Source organism: Benincasa hispida, chromosome 11 (assembly GCF_009727055.1).
Source record: "Benincasa hispida cultivar B227 chromosome 11, ASM972705v1, whole genome shotgun sequence".
In the NCBI taxonomy this organism is placed as follows: domain Eukaryota; kingdom Viridiplantae; phylum Streptophyta; class Magnoliopsida; order Cucurbitales; family Cucurbitaceae; genus Benincasa; species Benincasa hispida.
This window is the reverse complement of record NC_052359.1, coordinates 55,672,187-55,691,017: the sequence shown is the minus strand read 5'-3', so window position 1 is coordinate 55,691,017 and position 18,831 is coordinate 55,672,187. Positions and strand designations below refer to the sequence as shown.

Sequence of the window (18,831 nt, the reverse complement as noted above, 5' to 3'; positions counted from 1 at the left end):
GTCATGGATCTCAAAATGGAGTCTACGTACTTCAATTCAATTTGTGATCTTGTAGATCAACCTGATGGGGTTAAATCTATAGGTTGCAAATGGATCTATAAGAGGAAACGAGGTGCTGATGGGAAGGTGCAAACCTTCAAGACTAGACTAGTGGCAAAGAGTTATACCCAGGTAGAGGGAGTTGACTATGAGGATACTTTCTCGCCTGTTGCCATGCGAAGTCTATCCGGATCCTCCTATCTATTGCCTCATATTATGACTATAAGATATGTTAAATGGATGTCAAGACTGCTTTTCTGAATGGTAATCTTGAGGAGACCATTTATATGGTGCAGGCCAAGAGATTCATAGTCCAAGGTCAAGAGCAAAAGGTTTGCAAGCTTAATCGGTCCATTTATGGACTAAAATAGGCATCTTGATCTTGGAATATAAGGTTTGATACTGCGATCAAATCTTATGGCTTTGATCAGAATGTTGATGAGCCTTGTGTCTACAAGAAGATCATCAATAGTTCAGTAGTTTTCTAGTGTTGTATGTAGATAATATCCTACTCATTGGGAATGATGTAGGTTTATTGACTACAATTAAGAACTGGCTAGCGACCTAATTCCAAATGAACGATTTTGGAGAGGCTCAGTTTGTTCTAGGTATTTAGATCTTTTGAGATCGAAAGAACAAAATGCTAGCATTGTCTCAGGCGTCATATATTGACAAGATGCTTGTCAAGTATTCGATGTAGAACTCCAAGAAGGTCCTATTACCTTTCAGGCACGGAGTTATATTGTCTAAGGAACAATGTCCTAAGACACCTCAAGAGGTTAAGGATATGAGACGGGTCCCCTATTCACCTGCAGTGGACAGTTTGGTGTATGCGATGTTATGTACTAGACCTGACATCTGCTATGCAGTAGGGATAGTCAGTAGATATCAGTCTAATTCAGGATTAGATCACTGGACAACCATTAAGACCTCCTCAAGTATCTACAGAGAACGAGGGACTACATGCTTGTGTATGGTTCTAAGGATTTGATCCTTACAGGATACACGAACTCTGATTTTTAGACTGATAGGGATTTTAGGAAATCCACATCAGGATCAGTGTTCACTCTTAACGGAGAGGCAATTGTATGGCGAAGCACCAAGCAGGGGTGCATCGCGAACTCCACCATGGAGGCTGAGTATGTAGCGGCTTTATGAAATTGCTAAGGAAGTCGTTTGGCTTAGGAAATTTCTGACTAATCTGGAAGTTGTTCCAAACATGTCAAAGCTCATTATACTTTATTATGATAATAGTGGTACTATGGCTAATTCCTATGAGCCTCAGAGTCATAAGCGTGGCAAGCACATAAAGTGGAAGTATCATCTCATCTGAAAGATTGTGCATCGAGGGGACGTGATTGTCACGAAGATAGCTTCGAAGCACAACGTTGGTTATCTGTTTATGAAAGCCCTCACGGCTACAGTGTTTGAGGGTCACTTGCAGAGTATGGATCTATGGGATAGACCACAACTAGACTAGGGCAAGTGGGAGATCTTGTATTGGGCATGTTATACCCTACTTTATTGTTTTGTGTACTTGTATTTTATCATCTTGTACACCCCACTAGATTTAGGACAAGTGGGAGATTATTGGGGTTGACGCCCTAAATCTCGTAGGGTCCTATAGTTTGTAAACATTGTATGAACAAACTCTTATGTGATTAATAATATATGATATTTTATTCACTTTGTCTATAAAATATGTGATATTTTAGTTGTATTAACCACAAACCAATAAACTAACATCCAAGGTTATCGTTGTAACTTAAACATATATGTGGAGACATACAGGTGGATCATGTTTAAGTGATAACCTAAATGGTCTGTAGTAAATGGATACGGCTGGGTACCTTATCCTGGTAATACTACGAGTATGGCTCGCTTTTTAGGTGTTACAATTGTTGTAAAGTATTATAAATTATCTGATCCTGATTATTCATATATTAGACATGCGAGCAGGGATATTCTATACAAAGGAGTTTGTATAAAACTAGACTACGAAATGTTTAGTCTCATTATATAACGTCATTCATAATAGAGACTTTCATTTCACAGGATGACCATATGTAACATGACCTTAATCCTGAGTGAGTTGTGAACTCCTGCCTATGAGGGCGGTCCTTTGATTTGTATGGGTGAGAGTAGCCAAATCGCCGACTCAACAAGCCTACCAATTTGGGGATTCATCTGAATGGGGAGTTGGGAACGTACATAGCTACACAAGATAGAATTCACTTCTTCCCCGAAGCAAGGGTAAGTAGATAAATTGCTCCCTTAAGGGCTGATTTTGAATCTTAAATAATGTGGCGCCACTCTCTCCTGGCCCGAGAAGGGTTTAGTCATAAAGGGACTAGAATCTATTGTTCATTAGAGGGATCAATGGTACTTAAGGAGTTAGATATAACTATAGGGACAAAACGGTAATTTGGCCTAGCTGTACTCACGAGAAATTTGTGAAGGGTCATCGAACTGTTGATTGGTTATATCTAATGGACACATAAATATATCTGTAGTTCTAAAAGTGCAGCTGTCAGTCTATAGTGGAGTGCCCAACATTTAACAGATGGTGGATAATGTAATTAAAGAGTTTAATTAATTATTCACGTACGGTTGGAACTTCAAGCTACAGGTCCATAAGGTCTCATTGGTAGCTCAAAAGGATTTAGTTGAGAATCAGTTTTTTGGTTAATTTGAATTGTTCAAATTAATAAGAGGGAATTTAATTATATATGATATAACTAAATTGATTCAATTACATATGATATAATTGTTATAATGTATTTGATACATTATAGTTTAATTGGAGGAAACAAATATTTGAATGAGATTCATATATATATTTTATGAATGAGATTCATAGTTGTTAAATCTAATATAAATATGATTTATATTAAAAGCCATAAAATAGAGATAAGAAACTATAGTTTATATTGTATATGATGCAATATTAAAACTATAGGTTATGTGTTATATTTGATATAACATATAGTTAAATATAAATATAATATTATAAGTTAGTTATCATATTTATTTATATTATTTTATTATTTTGAGTAATAAATTCCTATTTTCTCTCCAACCACATTAGTGGGTGGTTAATTGGTTTTTTGCAAAAATGAATTAAAAAGAAATTTTTTTTTTTCTTCTTCTTCCAGAAAAACACACATATGGCTGAACACTACGATTGGCTACACGATTGGAGAGATTGTCTATACGATAGAAATTTGCAAAATCATTCTATGCTTCAATCTTCTTCTTCCTCCAAAACTCAAACAAACCCTTCTAACCAAAATAGTCAGAGCCCATCACTCCTGGGTTCTCACCCTGAAAATACTAAAGGCTCCCTGTGGTAGTGTCTCTATTTGGTTTGTGAAGTTCTTGAAGAAGGTTTTCAAGTTTTTTGCTGAGTTTGAGTTTGTGATTGTTCGAGGGATTTACAAGAAGAAAGATTATTCAAAGGTAATATCTCTTGATCCCTTTTTCCTTGTAAAAAGCATATTGTAATTTGTTTATGAATGCATAGCTTGTATGTTTATTGTAAATTTAGTTTTCAATAAAAATGGAATTTGGACAATCCACTTCTACTTAATGATCTATTTTAAAATGAGTTCCTTCACTAACAACAATCAACATTCTAAGTGTATCACCAATATATCTAACACCAAACAACATCCAATCAATAACTTATTTTGAAGTAAAACATGTATATTTCATTTATAAGCACGATAATTTTAAAGTATATAAAAATACATATAAACAATATACTAGTATCAGATAGTAATCAAACATAAATCAGATAGCAATCAATATTATTGACAATTATTATCAGATAGTAATCAGATAGCAATCGGTATCATTAACAATCAATTTATAATCAATATGAATAACAATTAGACAACAATTAGATAGTAGATAAATATATCATTGGCAATTAATATAAGATAACAATGAGATAGTAATTAAATAACAACCGGTATCAAAGAGTAATCAGATAGCAATTCGATTTAACCATATGTCAATCAAATAATAGTCAAATGATATAGTAAAAATTCATATAGAAATCAGATAACAATCAAAAGACAATCAGATGACAATATTATAAACTATGATTAAATTATGTGACAAAAAATAGAGGTAACCAGATGTCAATCGAGTGACAATATCAAAAACTGCTAAATGTAAGATAAAAAATAGAATGTAATCATATGGCAATATCAGAAACTACTAACTAATTGACAAAAAATAAAAGGTTAGCAAAATGTGTAAAAGTAAAAGAGAAGAACTAATGCTTAAAAAATCGAAAGTGAAATAAAACTGAAATAATAATCGGTGTAAGTAATTAGTATCATATAATAATCAAGCAATAATCAAATAGCAATTTGTACTATTATCAATCATATAGCAATCAATATCAAATAAAAATCAGATAACAATCATATAATAATTGGATAGCAATCAAAGTCCAGACGGTCAGTAAATCAGTGAGACCATTTTTTATTTTTCAATTTCAATGTCTCATTTTAAATTAGGTTGGGCTGACCAATTTTGCTATTTTTGCAAATTTTATATTGTGTGGATATGGGCCTAATTTGTATAACTTATTTTGGCATGTCTGCAACTAGCCCTTAGAACAATTACCCTAAAAATAAAATATTATTTTTATTTATGAATTTCTTCATTTTATTATTCCCTTGTGTTTTGATTTTAAAAAGACTTAAAATAGATATATATTTTTTAATAAGTTGGATAATATATGTTTTAATAAATTTATTTTAAAAAGTTCTTAGGATTCATTTTATATGTTATTATAATATACTGTTTAATTGCTAATATATTATAGTTCATGTGAATATAATCATAATCTAACTATTTACTGATAATTTTTTAATTAATTTAATAACTAAAAATAGTTAGTTTTTAAAAATTAAATAATAAATTTAGGGAGAAAAATCTCTCAAATTTTAAGTACTAATTTTAGTTCATAGAACTATATTTATTATTTAAATTTTAAGTAAAAATTAATATTTATAATAATATATCTTTAACTACTCTATCATATGCGATATATTTTTATTATTTTTTATAATAAGAAACTATATTTTCGTTTACTATAAATCACTATATATTATAAATTCGATAAATATTATCAATATATTATGTAAATATAAAAATATAGTATTAAAAATCATCATTGTTATTAACAAAAATATACTAAAATTTTCAAATTTTCAAATACGTAGAGTTAGTTTTGGTTTATTTATAAGTAGTTATATGAATTTTTTTTATAATAATAGAAACATTAGGATATAGATTTTCTTAATGGGTCAATATTTTAAAAAAAGTTTATCCTATCATCAGAGTCTTAATTAGTTTATTAATTATTCTTATCAAATGCTTGAATTTTATAATAACCTTAAAACAAAGTTTTTCAAATTTTTGTGAAATGAATCTTATAAAAACAAATCTTAGAGTTAATGAAATGGGGAAAAAAATTAGAAAACCTTTTGACATACCAAAGTTTTTATATGTTATAATTAAATATAATTAGATAAAAAATTGTTTAATAATTAATCTATTATACCTTTTCACACTCTATTCATTCAATCTTCATAAGATGATACATTGAATGTTATTGATTGTATTTGTAAAGGAGATGTTGAGATATAGGAGGAAGAAGCTATACATGATACTTTTACTAGCAATGTTAATTTAAATGATGATTGTTTTTTTAATGCCAGTGTGGGCGAATATTTTTTATTCCACGATGTTCTAAGATTGACATGACAAAATCTCATTGGGATCCAACATGATTGATATGCCCCATCTAGTTAGAAAACGTTAAATTGCGCTTGTTGGAAGACAACCCAATATTTTTATTCATTTCTTTATTTTTCTTTATTTTTTATTTAGTTTTTTCTTTTAAAATCAGAAAGTCACTCATAGTTTTTATTTTTTTCAAGATCTTTGTCCAACACAAAAATAATCAGTCCTAAAGTCTATTTGATGGGCTCTCGTACACTCCTAGACTTATATTTCTATCTTTCTTACGCATTGAGGATAATGTATATTTTTAAGTTTGGGGTGGAGAGGACATTTGTACTTTTGTGGTGTTTGTTTTTATCCTACTATGCATGCTAATGTGTTTTTATTGATGATATGCATTTTTTTGTGAAAAGAAAAAAAATTAAATTTTAATTGTGAATTGAGAATACTTAGATTGGTTCTTCGTTGTGTGTTGTTGATGTTGATTTTCCATGATGAGACTTGAATATACATGTTGATGACTCATAGTGGAAATAGGGGAGTAATATCTTGAAGTATGATCTACTATGTCCCTCTTTGAGTTTCTCATATCATGAGCATGTAGTCACTTCAATTTAGAAATGTTAACTAAAACTAGAATCATGTATAATGTATTTGGTTGTCACCTCGAAAGGCCCCACTGGTTGGAGAGTAGATGGCATGATGATTTATAATGTTAGACTAAGAGGAAAGAAAATAATATTCTGTTAGACTTTGAAAAGAAAGAGTGTATGCTCATGTGTTTAAAAGAAAAATTCTCTTTTATGCTTTGTAAACATGTAACATGTATGCATGGATGGGGGTAAAAAGAGCTACCTTCTTGTGGTCAGTTAGGACACCTGGGAAATGACTAGGTACGGTTCCCTGCAGTGAGTGTGTGAAAGCTAGTACCCCTATGTATTACTTTCTTGAAATGTGTGGATACTTGATGATTGGTGCGTGAGCCAGAGTATGGGGAAAACTGGTGAAGATTTCTTGAACCTAATTTTGGCTTCTGAGTTTTAAATTGAATGTGACTTGCACATACATATGGGAGATGATTAGATTTGGCGATGGACGACCATAATGATAGACTTGCTTGAATGTTTATGCTTGAGTTCTCAACTGACTATTCTCTGAGGCATGAATCATTAGTACACTTATTTAGAATTTTTTCTATTTTCTTCTTTCTTCTTTGCTCGGGACTAGCAAAATCTTAAGTTTGGGATGGTGAAATGCACACAAAATGTACATTATTTGCCTTATATTTAGGGTTGTTTTTAATGTGTTTTTATCATATTTGACGTTTTTGCTAGTGATTTTCAAGATTTATGATCGAGAAGTGAATTAACTCAAAATATTCAAAAAAAAGGACTAAATTATGCTTAAATGAGTCAAAATCGAGCAATAGACCAAAGGGAGTAAAGTAAAGAGAGGGAAAATGTCAATATACTAAAAGGTAGGAGAGCATTGCAACGATATGACATGAAGCGGTGATTAACACCAGAAGGCAGTAGCTGCACTTAAGAAGGCAGCGTTGTAATGCTAAGCCTGTGCATTGCAACGCTACGGCAGAATCAAACCAATGTTGCAATGTTGTGTCGAAGCGTCGTAACGTTATCTTTCTTTATTTGAAAAATCTGATAATTTTGTCAAGGATTTTGTTCCAAATTTCTCATCTTCTATATAATTGGACGACATTCTGACCTAATAGAAGGAGGGTTCTAACTGAATTGAGGGTTAGATCGAAATTTGAGACCTAAAAGAAAGTTTATGTTTAAAAGTTAGAGAATTTGAGGGATATTTTAAAGGTCGTTGGAGTTTCCGAGGTGATGATCGAGTCGAGCCTGGAGGATTCTTCGATTTCCTTTTCTTTCTCTTAATCTTATACTTAAGTTGATGTATGAAAATATGTTTTTGCAAGTTATGAGTGGCTAAACTTATTGTTTTAGGGTATTGATGAAGTTGTTATGAATTTAGATTGAATTTACTTCTTTTCATGGATGTTTGTTGAACACTTTGCTTTTTAATGGTATCATGTTTTATTTTTATTGATTGATCACTAATAATTGTTAGGTTGAATGTTTAATTGAGAGATTAACCAGATCTATACCATTAAATCGTTATTAATCTATCATGATTATAGTTAGGTTAATAGTGAAAATTGTTAATGACAATTCCTAATGCCTTGTTTCTTGATTTGATTTCATGAGATTAGTTATCAACTAAGTTGTATGAGAATAGGTTATTTTTTAGAGAAAGTGATCTTGAATTAAGTTTCTAGACTTAGGCATATTGTTTATACATGATTCCATGAATTGGCTAGAATAGATCTAATGAAGTAATTAACAGATTCAATACCCTATAACGCTTTTATTCTCATATCTTAAAACACTTTTCTTGCTATCTTCTGTTTTACAAAATCACAAATTCAACTAGATTCCAATTCCTCAACTAAAATTGACACAATTTTAAGATAGCTAAATAATAACTTGTTAGTTTGATCTCAGAGGACAGTACTCAGCTTACAAGCCATTTTAATATTATAACTTAACCACGTACATTTGCATGCAATACAAAATATTCACATCAATGATTAATGACTCAGTGAGAGCAATTTTTTACTTTTCAATTTCAATGTCTCATTTAAATTTGGTTGAGCTAACCGATTTTGCTGTTTTTGTAAATTTTATATTGTGTATATATGTGCCTAATTTATATAATTTATTTTAGCATGCTTGCAACTAGTCCTTTAAAAAAATAACCCTTGAAATAAAATATTGTTTTTATCTATGAATTTTTCGTTTTATTATTACTAGTACTTTATCACGTACAAATGCACGTGCGTTTTGATTTTAAAAATTTTTAAATAGATATAGTTTTTTAATAAGTTGGATAAAATATTTTTTAATAAACTTATTTTTAAAAAGTACTTAGGATTCATTTTATATGTTATTATAATATATTACTATTTAATTGTTAATATGCTATAGTTCATGTGAATATAATCTTAATCTAACTATTTACTAATAATTTTTTTAATTAATTTAAAAACTAAAAATGGTTCGTTTTTAAAAATAAATATTAAACTTATGGAGAAAATCCTCTCATTTTTAAAGTACTAATTTTAGTTCATAAACCATATTTATTATTTAAATTTTAAGTAAAAATTAATACTCTATTATATGTGATATCTTTTTATTTTTTTATAATAAGAAGCTATATTTTCATTTACTATAAATCACTATATATTATAAATTCGATCACATTATCAATATATTATGTAAATATAAAAATATAGTATTAAAAATCATCATTATTCTTAACAAAAATATACTAAAATTTTCAAATTTTCAAATACTTATAGTTAGTTTTGCTATATTTATAAGTAATTATATGAAATCTTTTATAATGATAGAAACGCTAGGATATGGATTTTTTAGTGGGTCAATTTAATGACTACCTTTTTTATTATTTAATCTAGTGTGATAATTAATTAATTTATTAACTATAATTGATTAAAATTTTCTGTATACATAAGGCTATATATGATCTTTTATTCAAAACAAAAGAAACATAAGCATGTAAGAGATTGATCTATGGTTTTTGAACCATCATTTTCAATAAAATAATAATATATTAATTATAAAATAACAATTAAAAAAAGCATCCCTAAAAAAAAGTGAACAATAAAATTCAAGACCCTAGCTATACACAATCCCTCAAAATAGATAGACCATCGATTTTTTTTTTTTACCAAATATTTAAATAAACATACTTTGAAGACCCAAAAAAAAAAAAAAAAGAAAAAGAAAAACACTCTTATACAAATCCATCAAAGATTCAAAAGTGAAAATTTAAGTGTCAGTAGAAAATGGTGATCAAGAACACTCATTTTTATAGTGGTAGAAATTAAGAGTTATCAAACTTTTTGAATTCTAAAATTATTAGATTCTCATTTTTTATAATTAAATTAAAAGAAAAACCCAAGTAGGAGAAACTTTTTTATAATCAAACTTTTGAATTTCTATTACACTCATTATTGATAATTAATAATTATTAATTAATTGTGTACTATATCGATAAATAATAATTAATTACTTATATACTATTTTTAATTGCATGTTTTATAAATAAGTAAATTAGAGAAGGAATAAAAGTGTTAAAAAATGTTTTTTTCAATATTCTCATTTTTTAATATATTATAGATTTTTTAATGGATGTTTTCAAAAGTACTACAAATATTATTTATTATGAATTCAAATGTTTTTTAAAATGATAAGAAAATCAATACAAATTTATAAAATAAAAATGAAATGGTTATTTGTTACTTTAAAATACCCTTTTTCTATGAAGATCTAAATACAAGATGGGTAATATGCTCTACACTGATTTGTTAACTTTAAAAGCACACTTAAAAGTGTGCTGCTTTTATTTATGAGTTTAAGAGGTAAGAATAATTTTAAAAATGTTCGTCGACATGTACATCACTTTTATATTCAAAAGCATTTATCAATTGTCAATATGAAAGATAAATTGACGGTTTTATTATATCATATGAAAATTAACAAAATATTGTATCAATAACATATTTTGTCTAGGTTTAAAATGAGGGTTGAGATTTTTTTTTAAAAAACATTTTTATGAATATGTTCACCCCTCGTCTTTTCCTCAAGTTTCAATTTGCAACATAATTCAAAGAAACAAATCACAAATCAAATCAAACAAGCATGAATTTATATAGTTGTAATTTTTACAAAGGTTTTTAAAACAAATTTGTATTCTATTATTTACTTTGAAACATAAAATAAATTTTGTATTTGTACAATGAGTTCCAGAATTAATATTGTTATAATAAATGTTATGTGATTATTTTTTTTTTAAATTTTCCATAGTAAATATAGTATCTTTTCATAAATAATCAAATTGAAGAAAGACACATTATTCGAATGGTCAGGAATTAGTATAATTATCGTAAAACTATTCTTATGACAAATATTTGGTGGTGTATTGAAGTTTGAAAAGTAAGGGATAAAAAAAACAATCTCATCTAAATAAAAGTAGGAAACAAAAAAAGTAATTAAACAAAAACATAAACCTCATAAAATGTTCTAACAAGACAACTATTTAGTATTACTCTGTCTAAGATCAACAATAACCCAAAATAAATAAACACAGATATGAACAAATTAAATTAAATTAAACCTTAAACACCAAAATTGGGCTCCTAACATTATGCTTAGAATCATCCCATTCAAGTGAAGCTGCCATCGGAGCATCCCCCACCGCCGGCGCCGCCCCTTCCACCACCACCTTAAACGACCGTTTTTCGTACGCCCGATCGAATTTCAGAGTCTCTGGCGAGACCCTCACCGACAAACCCGCCGGCGATTTCACCTTCGCCCTGTACGTCGATGGGCCGAAGCCGACGTGTGTGACGGTCCGGTGGAAGACGGCAGAAAGAGAGGTGGCGTCGTAGTCGACGGGGACGTACATGGAAGGGTAGTTGAGAGCATCGGAGCCGGTCGCTAGCGGGATGGCGGAGCAGTTAAAAGAGGCGTCTCCGGTGAGAATGGCGAGGGCGGAGCCGGAGTAGCGTTTATTGGAGCAGAGGAAAGAGAGGTAAGAGGTGCGAGAGAGATCGTAAATGAGGCCTGGATGCACCGCTTTGGTCGGATTAATTTGGCCGGCGCCGCCGCCGATCGCGTCTAATTTATCTCCGATCTTCAATGGGGTCGCTGCAAAATTCGCAGAAGGTGAGTTCTAAATTTCCTTATCAAACTATAAATAATAACCTTATAATTTCAATATTCCAATAGTACCCTTATAACTATTTCAAAATAATCCTTAAAATTTCAATATTCCAACACATTACTTAAAATGGTCTGGTAATTCATTTGTGATCTTGATCTTAGTCCCTTCAGGGCTTTATTTTCACTTCATTTTGAAAGGATCAAAATTATCATAATTTAAGAATTCAATGATCAAAATAAATCAACATTAAGAATACAAAGATAAAAAAAATAAAAAATAAAAACAAAAAATATAAGGACTACCATAAAACAGTTTTAATAACATATAAGTAATTTGAGCAATAAATAAAGGAAAAAAGAAAAGGGAGGGTACCGGTGGTCATAAGGGCGGACTTGATGGCGGCGGGGGACCAAGTGGGGTGGAAGGTTTTGAGATAGGCGGCAGCGGCGGTGGCGTGGGGACAAGACATAGAGGTACCAGAAAGAAGGTTGAAAAGGGAATGTCTGTCGCTTGGAATTGAAGCCAATTTTGAGAATGCTGCTAAAATGTTCATCCCAGGTGCTGCAATGTCCGGCTGTTCTTTTTTTTTTTTTTTTAATTTTTTTAACCAAAAAAGAAAAAAAAAATCCATTTGAAATATTTATTTAAAGCTTAAAAGGGAGAAAAAAAAGAAACTTAAAATGTCATTTCAAATTACCTTAAGAATATGAGAAGCTATGGTTTGAGGACCTCTAGAAGAAAAGTAAGCCAAAAAGGGAGCATCAACCTTCCTTGTGGTAGTTTTGTAAATGACAGCTTCAGGGTTTCTATTTATTTAAAATTTTAAAAATTTTAAAAATGAGATTAGTAATTATTAAAATTTACTAATAAAGCAGAGAAATAATATTAAATAGTGAAATTACTTGGTGGAGTTAATATAGCCATTAACAGAGTCAGAATCTAGAGAGGAAAGATGAGTGGAAGGAATAGGAGTGGTAATAGCAATTTCAGTAGTGCCCATAAGATTTGAAATTACACCTATGCCCCCAAGATCAGAAATTGTGTATTCTTGATATACTGATCCCAAACAATACACTATTTTTCCTTTCACTTTTTTCTCGTCAAGACTCCCATAATCACACCACCTGCAGTGCACCCATCAAAATTAATCAATTAATTATTAATATTCATCTCTACGTTTCAAAATGTTACGTTTTTATATTACCTTGGGTCGAGAGAGGAGTGATTAGGTAATGCTGCATTTGATCCGGAGATTAGAGGGTACATTTGCTTTTTTGGTGAAAATGTGTTCACTGATACTCCCTGTAATTATTAGTACACAAAACTTTTTGTCTATGTAATATAATATGTCCCACAAATTTTAAAATATGAGAGAGGATTTTAAATTTTATGATTTGTTTCACACAATGTTTCTTTACTGCAATGTTAGATTTTAAAACAAATTTTTCTCTTTTTTTTTTTTTTTTTAATTTTCACCTTCTTTAGAAACCTTTTTTTCAATGATAGTTTTTATGTTTTTCTTATAATAATTTTGACATGTACTCGAAAAAATTATGATAAAAACTATTTCAATTTTCTAAAAGGATTTAATTGTGAAAATAAAAACTTTCTGAAGTTACTGATCATAATTTCCCTTGTAAGATACTTACAGAGAATTTCTTATTGTTACCCAATTTCACGATGGTAGTGAAATCCCTATCAATCGTAGAAGCCGCCACCGTCATTATCCATGGCGCCGTGTTCTCCACCGTCTTTAAATCCGGCCCACTATTTCCGGCGGAGCAACTCGTCAATATCCCTTTCTCCATTGCGTGAAACGACCCGATCGCGATCGGGTCCTCAAAGAATTCCGTCGACTCGCCGCCGATTGACACCGATATGATGTCTACTCCGTCAGCGATAGCGTGGTCGAATCCGGCCAGTAGATCCATGTCGCTGCACCCTACGATCCAGCACACTTTATACATCGCGATTCTCGCCGCCGGGACGCCGCCACGTGCGGTGCCTCCGGCGACGCCATAGAGACTGGCGCCATCGACGGCGGCTCCGGCGACCGTGGAGGCGGTGTGGGAACCGTGACCGATCTCGTCGGCGGGGCTTTGGTTGATGGAATCGTCTATTTTTTCAAGGTTGAAGAACCTCGCGCCGATAACTTTCCTGCAGTTTCGATCAATCCTATAAGGTCAAATTACTATTTTGCCCCTTTATTTGTATCTTATATGACATTTAACCCTACAATTTTTCATTTTAACCATTAAACTTTAAATCTTTTTTTCAAAAAAAAAAAAAACAAAGAAAGAAAAAGAAAAAAAGACTAATTGATCATGCTGTTCACTCCACTTGTGAAAAAAATGGAGAAAATAAAGTTAATATTCTAATAGAAAAGAAATGGGTTGTCAATTTATTTATTTATTTAAATAAAATTACATTTTTAGTCCTTCATTTTGAAATTTGTGTGTTTGTCCAAAGTCCTAAATATGTATCCTTTCAGGTCCTTAAGGTGTATTTAGTCACTCAATTTTTAAGAATAGGTTAAAATAATTAGGACTAAAAACGTATTAACACACATATTCTTCAACACTAAAAGAAATATATATTTTAAATGATCAAATGCACCATTTTTTTCAAAATAAACTAAAGAGTTTATATTCATCTTTTTTTAAAAAAAAATAATTCAATAAGAGTGATGGTATTCAAACTTATAACTTGTTCAAATTTAAATTTGCCATGAAATTGTATGTGGAGAATGAAACAAACTCAATTTAAGGATGTCAATTTTTCTCTAAAAAAAAATTATGTGCTAGATGAGGGCGAGGATGGGACTACATGAAGTTGGTTGAAATAGGTAAATCATCATCAAAGAAAAAAAGTCATAGGTACATTCTAAATATAGTTCAATAAAATGACTTTTTTTTTTTTTTTTTTTCTGGCGTTGCCTTGGAGTAAACTTGAAAGAAAGAAAAAGTGTAAAAATGAATACATTACCATTTGAGTCCCACAAGAACAAAAAATTAACCCAAATTCATGAAAATTTTCAAATTTTCAAAAATAAATAATTAATTAATTAAAAAATAGAAATAGTAGAAAAAGAGAGAGAGACCTGTTACAATCAGTGAAGTTATGTCCAGTGACACATTTGCCCTTCCATTTAGAAGGAATTTCACCGTAGCCATCATCTTTAAAACTTGGACCTTCCATCCATATCCCCGAATCCAACAGACCCACGATTATGTTGGATTCTGCGGCGGCGTTCTGCCGGCTCGCCGCCTCCGACAGCCCCAGAAAATCCCATGATCTTGTTGTACGTAGTTTCCTCCTCTTGCTCCGAAATACTGACACCACATTTTTTTCCTCTGCATTTCCATTTTCATTATTATATATATCAATTTCCATTTCTTTTCTTTTTCATTCGGATTTTTTAGCCATAAGAAACACTTTTATACATAAACATGATTTAGTTTTTGGTTTTTGATTTTTGAAAATAAAACATATAAACTTGTTATCCACTTTCTAAAAATGAATGGTAAGTGTTTCTTTTAAGATAGGGAGAAAAAAATAAATTTATAAACTAAAAACGAAAAAAGAAAAAAGGAAAAATAAATAAATATAGACGAACTTGCAAGTTTGTTGGCTTCATGGGGCAAGAGCCTTGCAGCAAATCCATTGAAGCTCCTTCCATAGCTATAAATCTTGTCTTTTCTAGCCAATTCCTCACTAAAAATCCATTTAATTAAAAGAAACAAATAGTCAAAATAAAATAAAAAATTTACTGAATTTCGCACAAAATAAACAAATATATGGGGTAATAATTAATTACTCTCCAACAGCATTAGCGAGGAGGCTATGATGATGATCTGCTAGAATTTCATGGCTCTCCAATTTTGGCAATGCTCCCATGTACACAACATAAGCCTGTGTAAAAAAGAAAAAAATAATACATTAATAAAAAAAATGACGGTGGTCGGAGGATGGCGGAAGCCACCGTGAGAGGCGGCATGGGTGCCGGGTGGGGTGTGTTTTTTTTACCTCTCTGTCAACATGGGTTGAAGAGACGACGGCGGCTAAGAGGAAAATGAAAGTGAGAAGTAAAGGTAATTTGAGCATTTTGCAATTCATATTTTGAGAGAATTGTAAAATCGTGTTTGGTATTTGGTGAGTTATGAAATTGTATAAATAGAAGAGAGGAAGTGAGTTCTAAGATTATAGTTAGGATTTAGAGGGAAATGAGGAAATCTGATTACATTTAATTAATCAATTTCATGTAATCATAACTATTTGGATTTAGATTTTTCTGATCACAAAGATATGTTTGTTGTGTTGAAAATATCACTTTCAATACTTGGTCAAATTAAAGGGTGGAAGAAAAATTATATAAAACTTTGAAATAACTCATTTTCTTTTTTTCTTTTTTTCTTTTTTTTTTTTTGGTTAATTTATATAGATTTTTTAGTTATCATAAAGTAAATATATTATTATTATTATTATTATTATTATTATTATTATTATTTTAGTATGCAACCAGTGTATGGATATGATTCAAACCTCTCCAAATTCACATTCTCATATATTTTTTTTAATATAGCAACAAAATTATGATTTACCTTATAGCATGTGTGAACGGACCTTTAATATTAATATTGTTGTTTTCAAAACTTTAGAGAAATATTGTTGTTTTGAAACTTATTAGAGAAATATTGTTGTTTTGGGAGTTCGAGGCTAGATGTCGAAGGTTGAAGTTTCGATACACATCCACCCTCGAGATTGCAAGTTGAAGTTTCGACACACATCCACCCTCGAGATTGCAGGTTTATTACTTTTCTTTTTCCCTCATAGAGGAAATAAAGTAATGAGATGGTAGACTATATGTATCTGTGTACTCGAGCTGCTTCTAACAACGTATGCATTTTTTATCATTTCAAATTAGATGGAGGCTTGTGGGATTGACGTGAGGGGGTGGGGATGGCTATATTTCTGGGAGCGAGCTCAGGCGAATATGAAGCGCATGGATACAAGTTATGCCTTGGAATGAAAGACAATTCCAAATTAGCTTTGTCTACAAACAAAATTTTGTATATTAGGTTGTCGAAGGTTACACACATGTCGAAACTTCAAAGCTATTAAGGAGATAAGTGGTCTGAAGCAGATTAAGCGAGATAGTAGGAGAGAGCGAGATGTTGAACGAGATTTTAAGAGAGAGCGAGATTCAAAGCGAAATTTTAGGAGAGAGCGAGATTCAAAGTGAGAATGTTGGAGAGAGCAAGATTTAGTTTATATTGACTAATCTGACTAACATTGAACTTGGTAAAATGAAATTGTTGAATAATTGAAAAATGAGATTGTTCAGGAATACACATTGAATGCTAAGATTACGCATTGAGTTTCTGGTAGTAGATCCATAATAAAAAAAAAAGTGTTTGTGATTATTCCAGAAGAAATGAAAGTTAGTAATCATTAATGGAAAAATAACAACAATAATAGAGAGAGCGAGAGCGAGATCTTAGGAGAGAACGAGAGTGAGATCTTAGGAGAGAGTGAGAGTGAGAGAGCAAGATCTTAGGAGAGAGCGGGAGTGAGAGAGCAAGATCTTAGGAGAGAGCGAGAGTCTTCGGAATAATCATTTTATAATCATTAGACTATAATTGAATAATCATTAGACAATAAATTGAATAAATTGAATATATTATATTATTATACTATAAATTGAATATATTAGATTATTATAATGTAAAACTTTATTGATTACAAAAAATTTTTTTTGAATATACAGTAGATTATTATAAAAAAATCGAATATATAATAAATTATAATATAAAAAATTGAATATACAATAAAATGAATATATAATAAAAAAAAATTATTTATTATTCAATCCCTAACTATATGGAGCCCGTCTTAGTAACGAAGGACACTTCCTTCGATTATGTCCTAACTGGTTACAAAATCCACATCATTGTCGAGTGGCTGGTTCTGTCAAATTCATCTCGTTGTGATAACATGAACTTTTCGGTTTACCAGGTCTTCTCAGGATATAAGACGGGCATATAGGGTGCGTGATCCAGTAATCTTCATGCGGTACAGGTTGAAATTGAAGAGAGTAACATTCAGCATACGTTGACAATTTGTAGTAGTCCTCAATAAAATCTTCGTAGTTCATGTTAAAATATGAGCAAACGGCCATAAAATGCGAGCATGGAATGTCGAATGCTTGCCATTTGTTACATGAACAGTATCGTTCGGTATGATGGCTTGTTCGAGATCACTAAGTATGAAACACCTGAGAGAAATTGTAACACACGAAGAGGTGTGTTTAATATCATATCGACATGCTGGTATAATTGCAGTAGTAAACAACCCAGCAAATGGTTGGACAAGACTGAAATGTCACCATCGTTTTTGCTTACGACATATCGTCAGCAACTTCAATAAAAAGTATAAATTTAATTCATTGAAAAATTATGTTTATCGTGTCGGGTGTCAGTTTCAAATTCAAAAGTTCAACAAAGCAATTGAAGATATCAAAGGAATAAATCGAAGTTGTCTAAGTTTTTTTTACAACATTAGTTTAGAGCAATGGACTCAAGCACATGATGGAGGATTTATATATGGGTGGATGACGATAAATCTATCAAAGTGCATAAATGGAGTCTTCAAAGGAGCTCGAATGTTGCCTATAAATGCTCTTGCTCAGATAATATTCTTCAAATGCGGAACTATTTCGAGAAAAGAAGAGCAGAAATAAGGGATGCATTGGAGCGTCAAGATAAATACACCTGGTAAATATTATTTTTTATATATATAATTTATTAATAGTTTATTTCAAACATATTTTATAATACTAAGTGGAGTAAAAATCCAGGTACGCACACGAAAAAATAAATAAATGGGTTGCACGATCTAGTAAACATGAAGTACAATCATACGATCGATATGAAGGTGTGTTTCATGTGAAGATCGACCATCATAGTCTCAATGCCAAAGGAGGAAACGTTCAAATATTGAGGCTAAACAGGTCCGAGCGGTACTGTTCATGTAACAAGTGGCAAGCATTCGGCATTCCATGCTCGCATTTTATGGCCGTTTGCTCACATTTTAACATGAACTACGAAGATTTTATTGAGAACTACTACAAATTGTCAACATATGCTGAATGTTACTCTTCTCAATTTCAACCTGTACCGCATGAAGATTACTGGATCACACACCCTAATATGCCTGTCTTACATCCTGATCCATCGTTGTTGAGAAGACCTGGTAGAC

At 31.1% G+C, this 18,831-nt stretch overlaps 1 protein-coding gene across 1 annotated transcript; it reads right to left on the bottom strand.

The window, feature by feature from the left end:
* Nucleotides 1–10,933: 10,933 nt before the first annotated feature.
* On the bottom strand, nt 10,934–15,849 carry LOC120091578 (subtilisin-like protease SBT4.15). Its single transcript, XM_039049675.1, has 7 exons — nt 14,675–15,849; nt 13,224–13,731; nt 12,779–12,876; nt 12,477–12,698; nt 12,272–12,380; nt 11,947–12,148; nt 10,934–11,558 (listed from the first exon to the last, which is right to left on the bottom strand). Exons 1-7 carry the CDS (start codon nt 14,965–14,967, stop codon nt 11,020–11,022), a joined length of 1,971 nt encoding a protein of 656 aa, XP_038905603.1. The 5' UTR covers nt 14,968–15,849; the 3' UTR covers nt 10,934–11,019.
* Nucleotides 15,850–18,831: the final 2,982 nt, after the last annotated feature.